Below are 19,522 nucleotides of genomic sequence, written 5' to 3'. Positions count from 1 at the left end.
CTCTATTAGAACGATCTCCAAATTTTTCCCTCTGTGAATAAGGTATATAAAATGAACACTGCATCTTGAGGATTGCCCTTGACCTCCAAAGTTGGCATGAATAGTCCGTGGGAGAAAAGTTATGATGTTGGAATCCGTTCTCTTTGGATAGAATCAGTTGTTTGAATATTTTGCTGATTGTCTAAAGTGACTCAGGATTTTGCTACAAAAGAACACATTTGAGGCCATTGAGCTTTGGGTATTTTGGGAAATTTCCTTTCTGAAGAAAACAAAATCTGCCAAACTAAGTATTTCATGAACTGATCGATGTAAAAGTCAGTGAGGTTAGGTGGGTGGTGAGAGTATAAAAAGCTCTTCATATGGGCAGATGTCTGCAATTATGATGAACTACAACAATACAGGCACATAGTATTCGATCCTATCCAAGGGCAAGCACTGGGATATTCTCATATTTCACACTTCTTTTGTGCCCTTAAAAGCATTTATTTGATAAAAATAAAACTGCCTACTATCTTAAACATTACCAACACACCCATCAATGGGGGAGTAACTGCCAAGGTCGGTCACATGTACTGAAATGTGGTGGTCAAAAGATACTGGTGCCCATTCAGATAAAAACAAGATGCAAAATCTTCTCTGTTTCTCTGTTTTTCAGATTCCCAATTTCCCATCAACATTGTGGCTGTCAAGAATGATCATGATTTTCTTGAAAAGGACCTTGTAGAACCTCTTTATAGGTAAATTGTGTGATTTTGTTACTTTCAATTGTGCAGTCTCTAATAGGTATCACTGTATTGAAGGGCCAGTTCAACAGCTCCATAAGTATTTATTGAGTGCCTACTATGTGCCAGGCCTGGGTCCAGGTTTCAAGTATGCCACAGGGAGCATGATTATACCCTGGTTTTATGGAGCTTAAATCCTAGTCAGAGTCTTCAGAAAGTAGATTGAGGAAAAAGAAAGAGAGAGTCAGTGAGAGAAAAAGAGAAGGAGGGGGAAAAGTTATCTCAGAGAGTGTTCATGCTATGAACGAACTAGATTAAGATGAAGCCATAGACCGTGGTGACTGGAGTCAAGGGTAGGCTAGTGGAAGTAGGCAGTAGGGGAGGCCACACCATGAGTGGTCAGAGAAGGCCCTGAAAAACTCCATGAGTATGTCAAACTTGGTTGTATTTTTTGGAAAGGCAAGTGATTATATTAGCAAGCTAGAATATGTAAGCTCAAGTAATTATATCAGCTACTTGGAATATTAAGCTTTTGCTATGTGATAGATGCTCGACAGAAACAAAGATGTATATGAGTTCTTCTCTCTCCTCAAAGAATTTATAATATGGTTGAAGAAATCTAGTTGGAGAAGTAAAGCATGAATACATGAATAAATAAGTAATAATTATAATTTGAGTGGTAGGAAAAGATGCCAGTGTAACCAATATCCAGGAACAATTAAATGCTCCATGAGAGGCTGTATGTGTCTGTAGGAATTTGAAGCTTCCTAACTAAAGCCCTGGAGAGAGGTCAGGGCTGGAGATAAATATTATTTACAGGAGATGAGTCATTTTTCCATGGCCACACAGCTAGCTATGGGCTGAAATGACCTTAAACAGAGTACTTTGGAGCACCTGGCTAGCTTAGTCGGTGGAGCGTGCACCCTTGACCTCAGGGTTGTGAGTTTGAACCCCACATTGGGTGTAGAGATTCCTTAAAAATTAAAAAAAAAAATCTTTTAAAAAATGTAGTACTTAAAATTTCCAATCCAGTGTTCTTTCTAGCACATTCTGTGTTGACATCGAAGATGGCAGTTTAGTCAGAAAGTAATGATGAGCAAAACTTTTGTCAAGAAGGGAGAGACCAATGTATGTTAGGATAGTGTGCAAATAATCTTAGCCTTCCTGAATCTTCAGACATGCATATTTTTGCATTCACTGTATGGTTCCTATATGGAGAGAAGGTAGATTTGCATTAGGAAGTGATATTTGAATATTTAAGGAAAACAGTACTGTGGGTTTGCTTAACTGGGTAGAAGAGCAGAGAACTCTTAAAATCACAAATTATAGGAACAGGCTATTTGGGCTAGAAAACAAATAAATGCAAAATGCCATTTGCAAGTGTTTATGAGACGAATGGATGGTTTGATTGTGACTCCTTAAAGGTAATGAATTGGAATAGCAGTGGTTTCAGGATGTCTGGGATACACCCCAAGCAGGAATATCTCCCTCCTCATAAGATTTCACTCAACCCAGAACTGCTCCAATAGCACCTCCTTCTGAGTTTTCCTTCTTAGTTTTAACCAAGGGCAATTTTGTAGCTGACTTTAAAAAAATAATAAGGAGCTTTTATATTTTAATTATATTATATTACATTATAATTTTCCACATTGAATGTTTTAAATTTATGTTTCTGTTTTTGTTTAAAAAATCTTTTTAAAGATTTTTATCCTAGCTATTTTAGAGATAGAAAGTATTCATACACATCAGTGGGGGAAGGGGCAGAGAGAGAGAGAAAGAGAGAGAATCTCAAACAGACTTCATGCTGGACATGGAGCCCAATGTAGGGCTTTATTCCAGGACCCTGAGATCATGAGCTGAGCCAAAATCAAGAGTTGGCCACTTAACCAACTGAGCCACCTAGGCACCCAAAATTTATGTTTTCTTTAAATCAAAACATAATATATACATATTTGTTTACATATATGTATATAGACGTATAAAGTAAAATTCACTATTTTGAGTGAACAGTTTTCAAGCATGTAACTGCCACCACAACCAATATGAAGAACAGCTCCATCACCCCCCAAAATTCCCTGGTTCCCCTCTGGCATCAACCTCTAACCCTACTCCCAAGCCTGATTTGGCTTTTGTATCTATAGTTTTGCCTTTTCCAGAATACCATATAAATAAAGTCAAACAATATGTAGCCTTATTTTTTTAAAAGATTTTATTTATTTATTTGACAGAGATCACAAGTAGGCAAAGAGGCAGGCAGAGAGAGTGGGGGGTGCGGGGGAAGCAGACTCCCTGCTGAGCAGAGAGCCCAATTTGGGGATCTATCCCAGGACCCTGAGACCATAACCTGAGCTGAAAGCAGAGGCTTAACCCACTGAGCCACCCAGGCACTCCAATATGTAGCCTTTTGAGCCTGGCTTCTTTTACTGAGTATAGTACACTTAAGGTTCCTCCATGTCATTGATATGTCAGTCAGTACCCAAACTGAGTAGTGTTACATTATATGGCTGTACTACAGTCTGTCTGTTCACCAGCTGAAGGATGTTTGGTGGTTATAAAGCAACTATAAACATTCATATTCAAGGTTTTGTGTGAACAAAAGTCTTCATTTTTTTGGGTAAAATCCTAGGAAGGGAATCATGGGGTCCATTTAATAACTGTATTTTAACTTTATAAGAAACCACCAGTCATTTCAAAAGTGATCCTATTGTTTTGCATTTTCACCAGCAATGTATGAGAGTTCCAGTTGCTCCACATCTTTGTCAGCTCTTCGTGCTGTCGGTTTTTTTGGGGTTTTTTTTTTGTTTTTTTTTAATTGACGTATACTGGACACACAATGTTACATTAGTTTCAGGTGTACATCACTGTGACTCAACAAGTCTATACATTGTGCTATGCTCTCACAAGTGGAACTCCCATCTGTCACCATACAACACTATTACAATACCATTGATTATATTTCCTAGGTTGTACCTTTGATCCCCATGACATATATTGTTTGTTTTGTTTTTAGTCATTCTAGAATCTAGAGTTATCTCATTATGAGTTTAGTTTTCATTTCCATAATGAGCAATGATGTTGGATGCCCTGTTCATGTGCTTATTTGCCATACCTGTATTTTCTTCAAGTCTTTTGCCCATTTAAAAAATTTGATTGATTGTTTTCGTACTGAGTTTTGAGAGTTCCTTATATGCTCTAAACATAAATAATTTGTCAGATATGGGTCTTGTAAATGTTTTCTGCCAGTCTGAAGCTTGTCTTTAAGATCTCTCTCTCTTTTTTTTTTTTTAAAGATTTTATCTATTCATTTGAGAGATAGGGAGAGAGCACAAGAAGGGGAGGGGGTCAGCGCGAGAAGGAGAAGCAGGTTTCCCACTGAGTAGGGAGCAAAATGTGGGGCTAGATCCCAGAACCCTGGGATCACGACCTGACCCAAAGGCAGACAAGATTCATTTTTCACACATCAGCTTCCCACTGGCTTGGACTGTGTTGAAAAGGTTAACTTTCTTCAGTGAATTGCCTTTGTACCTATATTGTAAATCAGTTGACCATGGTGTAAGTCTATTTCCAGACTGTCTATTCTATTCCATTTATCTGTATGCCTAATTAGTCTTTCATCAATATGACACAGGATTACTTAGCTTTTTGTATGTCTTGGAATCCAGTACTGTATGTTCTCCAACTTTGTTCTTTTGTTCTGGAATTGTTTTGCCTATTCTACTTCCTCTGCCTCTTCATATAAATTTTAGAAACAACTTGTTGGTATCTATTTTAAAAAATCCTCTGGAGTATTGATTTGGATTATGTTGAATCCATAGATCAGTCTGGGGAGAACTGATGGCTTAATGGTACTGAATCTTATGATTCATAAATACAGTGTGTTTCTTTTTATTTAGGTCTCCTTTGATTTTTTTTTTTTCAAAACCTGACTTGTAGTTTTCAGCATATGGATACTACACATCCTCAAAAGTATTTAAGAATTTCATGTTTTGTTGTGCTATTGCAAATAATACATTTTTTTATCATTTCAATTTCCAGTTGCTCATTAATAGTATGTAAATTTTTAAAAAGGTTTTATTTATTTATTTGGCAGGGAGAGACACAGCAAGAGAAGGAACACAAGTGGGGTGGGGAGGGAGTCAGAGAAGGAGAGGCAGGCATCCCTTTGAGCAGGGAGCCCGATGTGAGGTTTGATCCCAGGACCCTGGGATCATGACCTGAGCCAAAGGCAGACACTTAATGACTGAACCACCTAGGTGCCCCTGTAAATTTTTTTATATATTTTTCTTGTATCCTACAGTCTTTCTAAATTCACTCATTAGTTCCTAGTAGCTTCATCATAGATTTCTAAAATTTTATTTCTAAATATAAACAAAGGATTACACTGTAAACCAAGAATAAAAATTACAGCACATATTTTCAAGTCAGGATTGCAGAGGTAAACACTGTCTCTGACTGTGTAGTTATGTTCACTGGTGACATGGCTGACAAGCTTTGAATCTCATACATGTGGGTGGTAAATCCTTATCTGTTCACTGCTGTTTGTGATCTGAGATTCCTTGACTACATTCTAGACTTTTCCATCAGAGTCTACTCTTTTTTTTTTTAAAAAAAATTTTTATATACTTATTTAAGAGAGAGAAAGAGAGAAAGGGAGAGGGCATGAGCAGTGGGCAAGGGCAGATGGAAAGGGACAAGCAGACTCCTCCTGAGCAGGGAGCCTGACTTGGGGCTCAATCACAGGACTCTGGAATCATAACCTGAGGCCAAAGCAGACGTTTAACCCACTGAGCCACCCAGGCACCGCCCACAAGGTCTGCTCTTTAAAAAAGAAAAAGAAAATGCCCTTCAGACATGTTTTAGAGATGACCCAGTACAATGAATGTGAAATCATTTAGAGATACAAAGTTCTGAATAATACTATTAATGTCAGCCAGAAAAATCTGGAAGCCTTCTTTTGCAGAGCCCATGCCCCTTCTCTAATACAGCCCACGGCAGGATCCTACAGACATACCCTGAGAGGTATGGCTGTGTAAACATGTATAAGTGTGGCAATGCCAGACACCACAGAGTTCTTCACTGGGGCCCAGCTTGCGTAAAAATGGTGAGAGTGGCAGGAGGTTGTTATAATTGGAATAATTCTTATGATCGCTGTGTCTCCAAAAATATCATTAAGTAAGAAAAGTGTTTGGCTGGAAGTGTGCGAGCAGAGATTCTTGGGGTGTAGGAGGGGTGGGTGAAACAGAGGCCAAAGGAGTAGTGACAGCAGGGTGGGTCGAAGGAAGCAGGCGCAGTACGGAGGCAGAGACGGCGGTGGCTGCTAAGGGGCCATGTATGCAGTTTCTTTCCCCCTCATTACAAGTTCCACCAGGACACTGAGGTCCCATGCAGCAATAGCGGAAAGCAAACAGAAGGAAGACCTCCAGCCTGAGGGGAATGAGCACACTTATAAAATCTTGAGATCGAGGAGTGGTTAATGAGACACTCGCCCACTCACATGGTGTGTGATGACTGATGCCTGGAGAGCAGTAAGGGGTTGTGATTTTATTCCTTTTCTCATGGGTCCATCGCAGACGCAGTGATAGAGTTGTCTCCTGTTTTATTTGGAAGCTTTGTGGGCTCCACATTTCTCATGCATGTTTGAAGTGCCGAGCTAATGCAGAATCACAAAGGGAACCGTAGCCCGGAGGCACGTAACTTCTGCCAGGTAGACAAATGAAGACAAGAGGGCTGAACGTCTCCTGCAAATGTTAACCACGACAAGAATTTTACTCACCTTTGGTTTTCTGGAAGCATCTCACCTGCGTGGACAGACAGTTAGTGTCCTAGGTCCTACTTGCACATAGTAAGTTGTGGGGCAGTGTTAACTTTTTTGGTTTTTTAAGATTATTTATTTATTTATTCGACAGACAGAGATCACAAGTAGGCAGAGAGGCAGGCAGAGGGGGGTGGGGGAAGCAGGCTCCCTGCCGAGCAGAGAGCCCGATGCGGGGCTCGATCCCAGGACCTTGGGATCATGACCTGAGCCAAAGGCAGAGACTTTAACCCACTGAACCACCCAGGAGTCCCCAGCGTTAACTTTTTGATTGGCTGGAAAAATATAGCATACCGAGAATGTTGATGACAAAGAAGACCCATGCCTAGCCTGCAGTATGTAGAGGTGCACCCCCTTGCTTTTAGGTCTCAAACACTAGACAGGTTTGCTGTTTTCCCGAAAGGCGTGAACTTCCAGGCTGGAAACCATGTCTTACCATAGCTTCTGTGACTCTGACAGTGCCAGCACATAGTAGGTGCTCTGCAAACATTTGTGACTGCAAGTCAGAATAGTGCAGTTGCTTATTTTAGCAACCTCAGTTATAATTTTGTTTTGATGTTCTTTGATTGAATTCTTAATTGAAAATATTTTCCCCTGTGAGTAATGAAAAGCAATTGCAAGTCTAAGTACCTAGATGAGCTAACTGAAACTGTTAACTATATCAGAATGTAGGAATAGCCAAGGTGTCAAAACAGCTTGCAAGGTTTGTCACCTTTCAAGCAAATTGCAGCAAGTCACAGCTCCTCAATGGGATTTTTTAAGGATAAGTAATATGTTCGATTTGCATTTTGATTTGCGATATTCACTCACTGATGGTATATGGCTCTAATGTTCAAGGTGATCTGTGAATTTCCAATTTAATATTAGGCCAATAAACTGTCCATGTAACTTACGTCGTTAGTAAATACTAGTTAATTGTATTGTGTGTGAAACTAGGGCATTACCTTGTTCAGCACTGTTTTAGGGAGATGTGGAATTGATTTGGATTCTGGAGTGCATCTATCATTGCCCTTTGTGTTTAAAAGGATAATTAATGACCATGGTTTTCATGTGGGGCAGGGGAGTTTGTGGAGAAGAGTGCTGACAAAAATGATGTTTATGATTTACCTCTGCACACAAATGCATATCTTTGAGTATGTTAAATAACATTAACAATATTGAATAATGGTAGTCTTTATGAATATTGATATATATTTTAGATATTTTCTCTTTCAGAGTATTTATCACAGAATATGTACAGTATTATATATTTTGTTATATCATATATCATATAATGACATGACAATTAACTGGACTGAAACCTTGGACACATCATTGAAGGAAATATATAGTGGGTTATGGTCACTTCCAACTTTAAAATTATGAGCTATTAAAAAAATACATAAAGATCCTAGTAAGTAGTGATTTTTATTTTTTAAAACACAAAGTACTTGTTATCTACCGAGCACCACTCTAAGCATTCCACAAATACTTAGTTGTTTACTTCTTATAACAACCCTATAAAGTAAGCTCTAACTAATGTGATTCCCATTTTACAGATAAACTGAGGCACAGAGGTATAAAATAATTGGCCCACTTACAGTGAGAACTGGTTCTCACTGAAAGGCATTGCTAGGATTCAAAGCCAGACAGGCTGCTTCTGGAGCTTCCAGAGAAAGCTTAGGTCTTCTTGTGAAATGCAATTTGGAGTGCTTTCCATTTCTTCCTTTGAGGGTGAGTTTTCCAAAGATGTCTAGGTTGCTCTGCGAGTTCCTGAGTTTGACTTATAAATCCCAAAAATAGAAACTATGGTTGCATTTCCACCTTATTCTTCATGGAACTCCATATTTAAAAATACTAATAATTCAAGTAAGAGTTGAAAGCACATGGTTCTTTTGTGAAGCTGTTAGATCTGATTTACTGCCAGAAGAGTAGCAGCCCCTTCTCGTTCACTCCTTCAGTCAGCTTGGTTCACCCAGGCTGTCTCTTCAGGCGTCTCTGCTGCAGAGAACAATAAGCCAGAATCTGCACCTGGAGGTCTCAGTCTACTGCGGTGGCCTCAACCTGGAAGGGGAGGAATTTTGTCCTCCTCTCAACATCCAGGGACATCTTTTTCTCATCACAGCTGGGCCATGCTACATCTAGCGGCCTAGCATCTAGTGGCTGGAGGTCCGGGATGTCGCCAAACCTCCTAAAGTGCCGGGCATCCCCACAACCAGGAATTGTTTGGCCTCAAATGCCAGTCATGCCAGGGCTGAGAGATGAGTAAATGATGATTTACTTGGAAGAATGATATCACTAGAAGTACAGATGCAGGGGAAGGAGTTTCAGAGAGGGCTTCTTGGAAAGATAACCCTAACAGGCCAGTAGGGATTATCCAGACAAGAACACATAAAATTTTGATGTGCCTCTTTTGAACTTTTAGATTTGGGGTTTTTTTTAACTAAGTTAATGTGCAGGAAAGACATCTTTATCCCTACCCCCACCTCCACTATGAACCTTACCACAGTGTAGCCTATATGGTATAGGGCAGCTTTAGGGTACAGGTACAGACAAGGCAGGGTGAGAGGTAGGGACTTTTCACACACACACATGCACACACACACGAAAAACATTGGTCTTTGTATTTTAAAATGACCTGTTATGTCACCTTTTCCAACCAGCTACTCAAAATGACTTCTATGTGTATAAACTTTGAGGAAGAATACACAAGAAACTACAAAATAGAACAGCAAATTGAGTGCTCGCTTCGGCAGCACATATACTAAAATTAGAACAGCAAATTGAGGGTTTATGTTTTTAATTACATATATATTAGATCTATATTAGATGTTTTGTAGTGCATTATTAAAAACATTAGCAACGTTTTTAAAAATGCCTTCCTTTGCCAGATAAATAATAGATAACAATGGCTAACATTTAGTGAGTACTTACCATTGCTTCGTAGCACACTAAGCTCTTTACATTGGTGTCATTTCATCTTCACAGGGCCCTATAAATAAGAGGTGTTGTTAGTATTGCTGTAATTCAGACGTAAGGGTGACCGGACTCCTCTTGGTCTGAGCAGCTGGGGGTGGTGAGGCCCCTTTCTGAGGCAGGGGCAGCTCTGGAGTCTGGCCTGGGTCCCCTGAGCAGGGGAAGGTGTGATGGGTTGAGGAAACTGGGGGACTGGGACCCGGAGAGATGTCCAGTGTGAGGCAGGTGTGCAGGTCGCCAGAGACCTCAGCTGGAGACAGAGATGCAGAGTCATCCACACATACGGGTGCAAAGGTCCTGAGAATGTGTGAGGTCACTCAGGGACAGTATGAGAATGGAAGAGGACCACAACTGAATGGTAGCGGCCCATATCCAGGAAGCAGGCAGGGAAGGAGCCCAGAGAGAACCTCAGGGCCCAAAGGGAGTGCTCTCTAGCCTTCCAGTAATCCTGGCCTGTTTGTGCTTTGCTTTTCACCTTTGAACCTCTCAGAGAACTCTCTGGTTGTGACCCTTGCTTCAACTTGAACTGGTTCTCACTAGAGAAATTGTCTGGATTAGATGCAGTTGCTTTGAACGGTTAAAGGCCGAGGACACCCATCTGGTTTTACCAATGCCAGGTGTATGTGAATTTGAAATACATCTGAAATGCTGCAAACTAAACAAGTCCAAGAAAAACCTCCTCCTTTAAGTTCTTTATTGTTGGGCCATTGTGGCTGCTGAAGCTTATTGATTTTCCAGGGGCCTTATGCTCTTCCTTGAAACCTTGATTTTTAGAACCTATAATTATTTTTTGATTATTAGAACCGAAATTATTTTTCTGGGGATGTAGTGTACAACCTGGTGACAAGACTCAATGATACTGTATGGTATATTTGAAAATTGCTAAAAGACTAAATCTTAAAAAGTTCCCATTGCAAGAAAAACAAAGTAACAAGGTGTGGCTGTGGATACGTCTAGACTTAAGGTGGTGCTCATGTTGCAATATACACAGACATCAAATCATGAGGTGACACACCTAGAACAAACACAAGGTGACATGTGAATTATATCTCAATCAAAAAATTATTTTACAAATCCTACCATTGTACACCCACATCCTCTCCCTCCACAACATACACATGCTTCATTTTCTTCCTGTAGCTAGATCTGTCTGTGCCTCACGGCTTTCGTCCCACACTCCAGCTAATATCCAGGCACAGTTGCTTGTGGGGTTCTGGTCCGGAAGAGAGGTCAGCCTTTCTGCAGCAGCGTAACCTGCTGGTTGGAGAACAGCTTGAGTGAAAAGCTCAGCAGGCTTTCATGGACTCAACGGTGGCTCAGGGATACCCACCTGGGGACTTCTTCTTTTTTTTTTTTTAAATTCACTATTTATTTATTTATTTATTTTAATTTTTTTCAATTTATTTATTTTCAGAAAAACAGTATTCGTTATTTTTTCACCACACCCAGTGCTCCATGCAATCCGTGCCCTCTATAATACCCACCACCTGGTACCCCAACCTCCCATCCACCACCCCCCCCCCCCGCCGCCGCCACTTCAAACCCCTCAGATTGTTTTTCAGAGTCCATAGTCTCTCGTGATTCACCTCCCCTTCCAATTTACCCCAACTCCCTTCTCCTCTCTAACACCCCACCTGGGGACTTCTGACTACACTCCGCCCCCTACCGCCACCAGATGCCATAAACCCTCCGGCTGGGTAGCCTGTGATCTGAAAGCCCACCCCGCCCCCCTTGCTGAGTTACACACGGGAGCTGTCAGACAGGCATAGCTCTCCACCCTGCTCTGCAGAGTCTCCTTTGTAAACTCCCGGGGCAGCCTGGAGAACTTTCCCAGGCCCTGCACTCCTGTCTGCAGAGGAGGAGCTCCTGCCCCTTGCCTTTGATCCCTGGGTCAGGAGGCATCTCCTGCGTCTCCCTGACTTTGTTTCTAAGGTCTTTGAGAGCCACACCCAGAACACTCCTTAGCAGGCAAGGCTAGATCCCTTCAGCCCCTAACACTTGAGGGGAGGGTGAAGAGTTCAGGCTTCGGGCTTTAATCCGAATCCCACGCTGGGGATGAATGTGTAGCTTTGCTTGTTGCTCTTCTCGTGGTTTTGGCAGGAATGTGAGAAATGTCACAGGAAACTGGCCATGAAATCAGCATGGGAGTCCTCAGGACTGGTCTAAGTCCGGTAGTTGAACTGTAAAAATTGGAATCTAAAATGTGAGGAACGGAAGGGATTTGTTGCTTGGTCCACAGAGAGGGGGCCTTCTCTGTCTGCCAGGCAGGCCTGCCTCACCGTGGAAGCGGAAGAATCCTCTCGGATGCTCGGCTCAGACCACCCTCCGGTCACCCTCAGACACTCCCAGCGCATGCGCCGTTCACAGATCCCAGCTCTCCCAGCAAGCACGCCGCTCTGCCTTTTCCTGGTTCTTCTGCGTGACTCCTGAATCCTGCCCTTCTGTGCACTGTCTCTCTCACGGTCTCCTCCCGTGTGCTCAGAGCAGTCTGGGCACCCCACGCTTTGACACTGACCCCCGCCCCAACCCGGTTATAGTTAGGTGGGGATCGATGCATTCTACCAGCTTCTAGATGCTCCATAGTAAGGACTGTATCTTACACGGTGGGATAGCATGGGTGTCTCGCGGCCTTGTGCTGAGCGGGAATTCAGTAAATGTGGGTTAAATTGAACTGGAAGCTGGAAGAAAATAACCTGTCAGTCCATGAGTTATATTATTGCTTCTACATGTGAAGAAAATGTTCTCTTCTTTTCTGAAACGGGCCTGGTTAACTGCTAAATCCAAAAGGCACATTTTAAGTTGTATAGCACTTCCTTTTCCATAAATATTTGGTGCAACTAACCATCTCCTCCCTCTTTTCCGTAATGCTCGTTCTGTGGCTTCTTGGATTCTGCCCACAGTTAGTTCCGTTGCCCTCTTACCTACCCGAGCCTGGTTCCTCCTCGCTGGCCGGTGCCTGACACACTGGAGTTTCCAGGGTTCTGAATTCTCTCTGGATGGTTGGCTCAGTTACTCTGCATCTTCTGTGTATATCCTCTCTCCGCCCACCATTCCCAAGTAGGTCTCCATGACCTAAAGGACGCTAAAATTTAATACCTCCAAACATGAGCTGTTTATTATCTCCCTCCCAGCTCTCTACGAGCTTCCCTAAGCGACTGCTTCTGTGTTCGGTGGCACAATGACAAAGCCTGCAATCTGGGAGTCGCCCTCTCTTTCTGTCCTTCCGCAGCTTACACATCAAAAACCAAAAGCTTCATCTGCTCTCACTCCCATCTTCTCCTTGCCATTTCTCACCCACACTACCGTAAACACGCCCTAACTGTTCTTCAGCTCATTCTCCATCCTGCCACCCCTTATGTTTGTAAAATCAAATTACGTTACTCTCCTAAGATTCTTCAGTAGCTCCCCCTCGCCCAGATTGCTCTGGACATACTCATTTCAGTCCTTCCAGATCTAGACCCTACCTTTCTCTGCAGTTACTCCCACTCACAGACTTGCAACATTCAGACTAAAGCATGCTATCTAATACCTGTTTGCTTTGCCTGTAATTCTTTTAGCCTAGGCAGCCGATTTCTCTTAGTCTTTCACAGGCTTGCTCAAATCATCTCTTCTTTGGAAGGTTTTGTCCTTCTGCACTCAGGAAGTGAGTTGCTCCTTCTTCTCTTTGTCATGTTTACATCGCACGCAGGACTGTGAGGTCCACAAGGGCAGATCCCACATCCTGGTCACCACTGCATTCCCTGCACCTCCCCTTCTTCCTGGTACATGGTACGCCGTTGGAGGGACAAGCCTTGACTTCTTTTCTTCTTATTGACTTTCCCATTAGAACCCCAGGTTTCACTCTTAAAATGAGATTTCTGTTTCCCCTTACTAATGGATTAGCCCGTCCTTAAGGATTCTGAAGACAACTGTAGAAATGAACAGGTTCTGGCAGCAATATGGTTGTGACATTTCTTCTAAAAAGATGAAAGTGCTTTGCTTATGTTAGCACAGAAATCCAGTGTGCTCAAAGTGCAAAGTGGACAGTCTTCATCATGTGTACTGGATTTTCTCTTTCCTTGGAGAAAAAGGAGAGGGGATAATATAAACTGCCATTTATTGAAGAGCCTGTGTTAGCAACAGGACTATGCTCTCATTTTCCAGGCCCCACTGCAATTCTTCTTGGGTAGGCAGGAGCAGAGAAATCACTGGCAGGAAGAAGTCCTAGCTCCACCGCTAAGTAATGTGTGGCTCCCTCGAGCAGGTGGTCCTCTCAGATCCTTAGTCTCTTCATCCGAAAATTCTTTTCATCAGACCAAATTGTCCCCAGAGTCTGCCAAGCTCAAACATTTACTGAGAGGATTCACTTTAGCCAGTGCTTGTGCTAGACATTAGGTATGCAAATGAGATGCAGTCCTTAGCCTGTCATATTCAGTGGGGGAGAATAATTCTGTTACTCTGACTGTACAAAGTCTATTGTGACTACTTAAAAATCAATCACTGATTGGACCTATATAAACAAAACATGTTCTGTTAAGAAAGAAAAACCTACTGAAACTACCATGTATGAACTTTCCTGCTAGGCCTACCATGGATTAGAAGAATAAATTATGGTTTCTGCCTCAAAAGAAACTCTAATCCAGTGGAGGACATACTGTTCATGCAGCAAATAAAATAAGTTTCATAATCAAAATTATTATTCATGCAGGACTAGTTTTTCAGGAAACCAGTACTAGGCCAACTCAGATCATCTGAAGGGTTTTCTATTATTTCACAGTAAGTTAGAGGTAAACAAATACCAATGCTAAACACTTGTCCTGAATGCAGATTGACTTCATTCATAGCAGAATTTCACAGGGGTTTTGCTAAAGTGCTCGGAATACTTCTGTTATGTGACATGTTCTTTTACCTGAGGCAGCCAGTCCTTAAAGAGGCATTTACATCTCTCTGGGATGTGTGTTTCATCTGTTTTGTATTCTTGTGGAGTCTAGCCATTGTTTATTTTACCTTGTGCAAGGTAAGTCACAGGCTGGTGCTACACCACACTGAACTGTCTATCTAGCTTCGGGCCACCATAGAGAATATCTTCTCTCTTTGTGTCTTTTTTTTTTTTTTTTTTTCCATCTTAGCAAATCAGCTCATTTTTTTCTCCAGTGTTATTGAGGCATATTTGACAAATAAAATTGTAAGATATTTAAAATGTACAACCTGTGGCTCTGATACACATACACATTTTTTTTAATTATTATTATTTTTTTATTTGACAGACGGAGATCATAAGCAGACAGAGAGGCAGGCAGAGAGAGAGAGAGGGAAGCAGGCTCCTGGCTGAGCAGAGAGCCTGATGTGGGGCTCGATCCCAGGACCCCGGAATCATGACCTGAGCCGAAGGCAGAGGCTTTAACCCACTGAGCCACCCAGGTGCCCCCATTTTATTTTTTTTAAGGATTTTATTTATTTATTTATTTGACAGAGATCACAAATAGGCAGAGAGGCAGGCAGAGAGGGAGAGAGAGAGAGAAGGAAGCAGGCTCTCCACTGAGCAGAGAGCCCGATGTGGGCCTCGATCCCAGGACCCTGAGATCATGACCTGAGCCAAAGGCAGAGCCTTAACCCACTGAGCCACCCAGATGCCCCCACAGACACATTTTAAAAGGAGGAGTTGAATGGTTGTGTGTATGATACTTGAAATTGTACCCAGAATTTCTGCAATGTCTTCGATGATGATGGTTTGTAGATAGGATTGGGAACTTAATGGGCAAGTAGATGGAGAGCAAAAGAAATGCAGATCACTTTACATCAGTAATTTCAAAGTTGGATAAATAAAGTGATTTTTAAAATAGACTCTATAAAGAGCTCATTTAGTTCACAGAAAAATTGCACAGAAAATACAGAGAGTTCCTCTAGACCCCTGTATTATACATAGCCTCCTCCACTAGCAGCATATCACACAGAGTGGGACACGGCTGTTCCTGACCCTACACCAACACATCATCATCCCCAAAGTCCATAATTTGCGTTAGGTTTTACTTAGTCTTACACATTCTCTGGGTTTGATAAATGTGTAATGATTTGTATTCACCATTATAGTACCATACAAAATAATTGCACAGCCTGAAAATCCTTTGTGCCCTGACTGTTCAGCCTTCCCTCCCTCCTACCTTCTGAAAACCACTTATCTTTTTAATGTCTCCATAGTTTACCCTTTTCCAGATTGTCCTATAGTTGGAATCACACAGTATGTAGCCCTCTCAGACTGGCTTCTTCACTTCATGATTTGTCTTTTCATGGCTTGATGGCTCAATTCTTCTTAGTGCTGGATAATATTCCATTATCTGAAAGTACTACAATTAATTTATCCATTCATCTACTAAAGGACATCTGGTTGTTTCCAAGTTTTTGCAGTTGTGAATAAAGCTGCTAGAAACATTCCTGTGCAGGTTTTTTTTTTTAATGTATACATAAGTTTTCAACTCATTTGGATATATGCCAATGAGTGTGATGGCACAGTCCTATGGTAAGCGTATGTTTGGCAGTAAGAAACTACCAAACTGTCCTCAAAGTACTGGGCCATTTTGCATTCCCAACAGCAGAGAATGAGCATTCATGTTGGTCCACATTCTTGTTAGCATTTGGTGTGGTCAGTGTTTTAGAATTTTGTCATTCTAATAGGTGTACCATGTTTATGTCATGGCTATTTTAGTGTGCAATTCTATAATGCGGTATGATGGTAAGCATCCTTTTATATGCTTACTTGTCATCTGTGTGTCTTTGTTGAAGTGTCTGTTCAGACTGTTTGCCTATTTTTTAAATGGATTGTTTTCTTATTAAGTTTTAAGAGTTCTTTGTATATATTTGCTAATAGTCCTTTTTCAGATATATTTTTTGCAAATATTTTCCCCAAATCTGTAGCTTTTCTTTTCACACACTTGACATTGTTTCGCAGAGAGAAGTTTTTAATTTTAATGAAGTTCAGTTTATCAGCTATTTATTTAAAGATCATAACTTTAGTGTTGCATCTAAAAAGTTACCACCAAACCTAAGGTCATTTAGATTTCCTTCCATGTTATCTTCTAGGACTTTTATAATTTCGTGTTTACATTTAGGTCTATGATTCATTTTCAGTTAATTTTTGTGAAGGGTATAAAGTCAATGTCTAGATGGTTTTTTGTTTTTTGTTTTGTTTTGTTTTGTTTTTGGTGTGTAGATGTTCAGTTGTTTAACACAGTTTGTTGAAAGACTATCAGTTCTCTATTGTATAACATTTGCCCCTTCATCAGAGATCAGTTGACCACACTGTATGGGTCTATTTCTGGGCTCTCTATTTTATTTCATTGATATACTGTCTATTCTTTTACTGATACCATACAGTCCTGATTACTTTAGCTTTATAGTAAGTCTTGAAGTTGGGTAGTATCAGTCCTCGGGCTCCCTTTCTATACTCCAGTATTATGTTGGCTATTCTGTGTCTTTTGCCTCTCCATCTGAAGTTCAGAATCAGTTTGTTGTCTTGTAATTCTTCACTTCATATTGGACATTTTAAACATTGTAATGTAGCAGCTCTCAAAACCAGACCCCACCTCTCCTCAAGGTTTGTTTTTGTTGCAATTATTTAGTAACTTTCCTCAGCTAATTGTTTAAAGTCTGAATCCTTTGCAGTAAATTACCACTGAAGTCCCTTCTTAGAGTAGAGGGTCCACAAATGACAGAGATTTCCTTAAGTGCCTTGAACCAGTACTTCTCCCAGCTTTGCCAAAGGCTCTTTGTTCATATTTGGCTATGGTTTCAGTGTTCCAGCAGGAAGTTGATAACTCTGCCTTAGCTTTTATTTCCTGCTTGTGCAGATCACCAATACCAGACAGAGGCGAGAAATTAGGACCTTTTCATACTTTTTCCAGGTATGCACACAGTTCTGCATATGTGCTTGACCTTAGATTTCTAAGAATATGTTAGAACTTTTCTAAGTCCCCTATGGACATCTCATTCCTGCAGCTATTCTTTTCATTTCTTTTGGTTCATATCTTATTTGGCCCAAATGTTATCTCCATTTCAGGCAGATGTGATATTAAATAATTGCCACTGATTGTTTTTGACAAACATACTAGGAAAAAAACTATTCTCAGTGATGAGCTCAAAGTCAAGTTAAATGAAGATAAGCCCTATGAATGGGAGCATTCAGGGAATTGCCAGACAGCTCAGATAATGATAGTCCTTTAATAATGGAGCTTTGGAGGAGCCAAACCCATTCTGCCCTCTCCAGGGGCTTCTAGGCTGTCAGTTTTCACAGCTACTCTGATTGTGATGCTGTTGTTTTTCAAAGCTTCTGCAAAATTGAGAAAAGAAACATGAGAATAGGACAAGTTCAGATGCCTCAAATCTCACTGTTCTTACATAGATTCAATAATTTTTTCCTTAAATAAACAGTACTTGGATTATTTCAAGCCTTTATTAATTTTCAAAGTTCTTCAAAAGTTGATTTTTATAATCACTGCCAATATTATTCTTGCTTTTATAGAGTCCCAGAGTGTTAGAGATTTTTATTCCACCATTCCCACTGATGTCACTCACTTACAGTGTTTTTTACTCAGCTTTATTAGAATATAAAATACATTCAACAAAAATGAGCAACTTAAAACATACAACTTGATGAATTTTGTTAAAGATATAAAGTTGTGTAACTATCACCACAATCATGATATAGAACATTTCCATTTTCTCAAAAAGCTCTTTATTGCTGGCATTTGGCAACCACTAACCACTGAACTGTTTTCTGTCACTACAGGTCTACCTTCTCTAAAATTTTGTATAAATGGAATTTTATAGTAATGCTCTTTGCATTTGGCTTCTTTCACTTAACATAATGCCTCTAAGACTCATCCATTTTGTTGCATGTATCAGTAGTCAGTGCCTTTGGATTGTTGAATATTTCCTTATAGGTATGTGCCACAATTTTTATTTCTGTTAAGGGACCTTTGGGTTATTTCCACTTTTTGGTTATTTTCTGAACAAATCTGCTATGAACATTTAAGTACAGATTTTTGTATGGATATATGATTTATTTTATCTTGGATATAAATAAGAGTAGAGTCGCTAGGTCAATGCTAAGAAAATATTTTAATTTTATAAAATTGCCAAATTATTTTCCAAAGAGGTTGTATCCTTTGGAAGTTTCAGTGATTCCATGTTTTCACTAAAACTTAGTATTGTCAGTGTTTTTAATTTAGACATTCCAGTGTATGTAGTGGTGTCTTATTATTTTAATTTGCATTTCTTCCCTGATTACTGATGTTAAGCATCTTTTCATGTGCTTATTTGCCATTTGAATATCTTCTTTTAGAACTGTATGTTCAAATATTTTGCACATTTTAAAAATCAGATTGTTTGACTCATTATGGAATTTATTAAGGAGTTCTTTATTCTGGATACAAGTCCTTTATGAAATGCAGGTTTTGCAAATATTTTCTCCAAATAGAGAAGCTATTCTTAAGGTGCCAGCAAATATCTGAGTTGAGGGGAGATAAAAGGACCTAAATCTACATGGTCAAATCTAGTTTGAGTCTCTAGCTTTAAAAAATGATGAATTAGCTTCCTGTTTGTGTCAGAAAGTATAAAGCATATTCAGGCATGTGATATATAAAGGATGAGCCCTTTCATGGCTTTTGTATATGTAGTAGATCAAAAACTTTTACATATAATAAAAAGGTTTGTTTGTGTTTTTCCAAAGTATAATGGAAGAACAAGTTTATTAGAAAAGCAAATTTTATAAATAATAGGCAATCTTTATCTAAACAAACCTGCTACAGAGCTGCCAAATGGGCAACATGGACTTACTTAAACTCTTACATATCATATGTTTATTTAAGCTCTTATATATCTCATTATATACCCAAGTGAAAATGTATCTATAAAAGGTACCTCCCATACCACTTTCAGCTCTTACGCAGTGATGTTAACACGTGTGGAACTGGACAAAGAGATAGGCTGTCAGTTATAAGAGCAAAGGCCAATTCCATGCTAAAGATAGCTTCAGACTAAATGCTCAGTTTCTAATCCA

At 40.3% G+C, this 19,522-nt stretch overlaps 1 protein-coding gene and 1 long non-coding RNA gene across 4 annotated transcripts in view; one reads left to right on the top strand and one right to left on the bottom strand.

Moving 5' to 3' along the window:
• STARD13 (StAR related lipid transfer domain containing 13) overlaps positions 1-19,522 on the top strand; it is a 182,983-nt gene that overhangs the window by 121,192 nt on the left and 42,269 nt on the right. For all 3 annotated transcript variants that reach the window (XM_044249575.1, XM_044249574.1, XM_044249577.1), the window contains exon 3: positions 656-737. In XM_044249575.1, coding sequence (XP_044105510.1) covers positions 656-737 — 82 coding nt within the window. The remainder of the gene's footprint in view (positions 1-655; positions 738-19,522) is intronic.
• On the bottom strand, positions 9,491-10,591 carry LOC122907016. The gene is made up of 3 exons (XR_006384665.1): positions 10,570-10,591; positions 10,441-10,504; positions 9,491-9,505 (listed from the first exon to the last, which is right to left on the bottom strand). It is a non-coding gene; the product is annotated as an uncharacterized LOC122907016 (long non-coding RNA).

Source organism: Neovison vison, chromosome 5, assembly GCF_020171115.1.
Source record: "Neovison vison isolate M4711 chromosome 5, ASM_NN_V1, whole genome shotgun sequence".
NCBI classification, from domain to species: Eukaryota; Metazoa; Chordata; class Mammalia; order Carnivora; family Mustelidae; genus Neogale; species Neogale vison.
The sequence above is the reverse complement of the archived record's forward strand: the minus strand, read 5'-3'. Positions and strand labels throughout refer to the sequence as shown.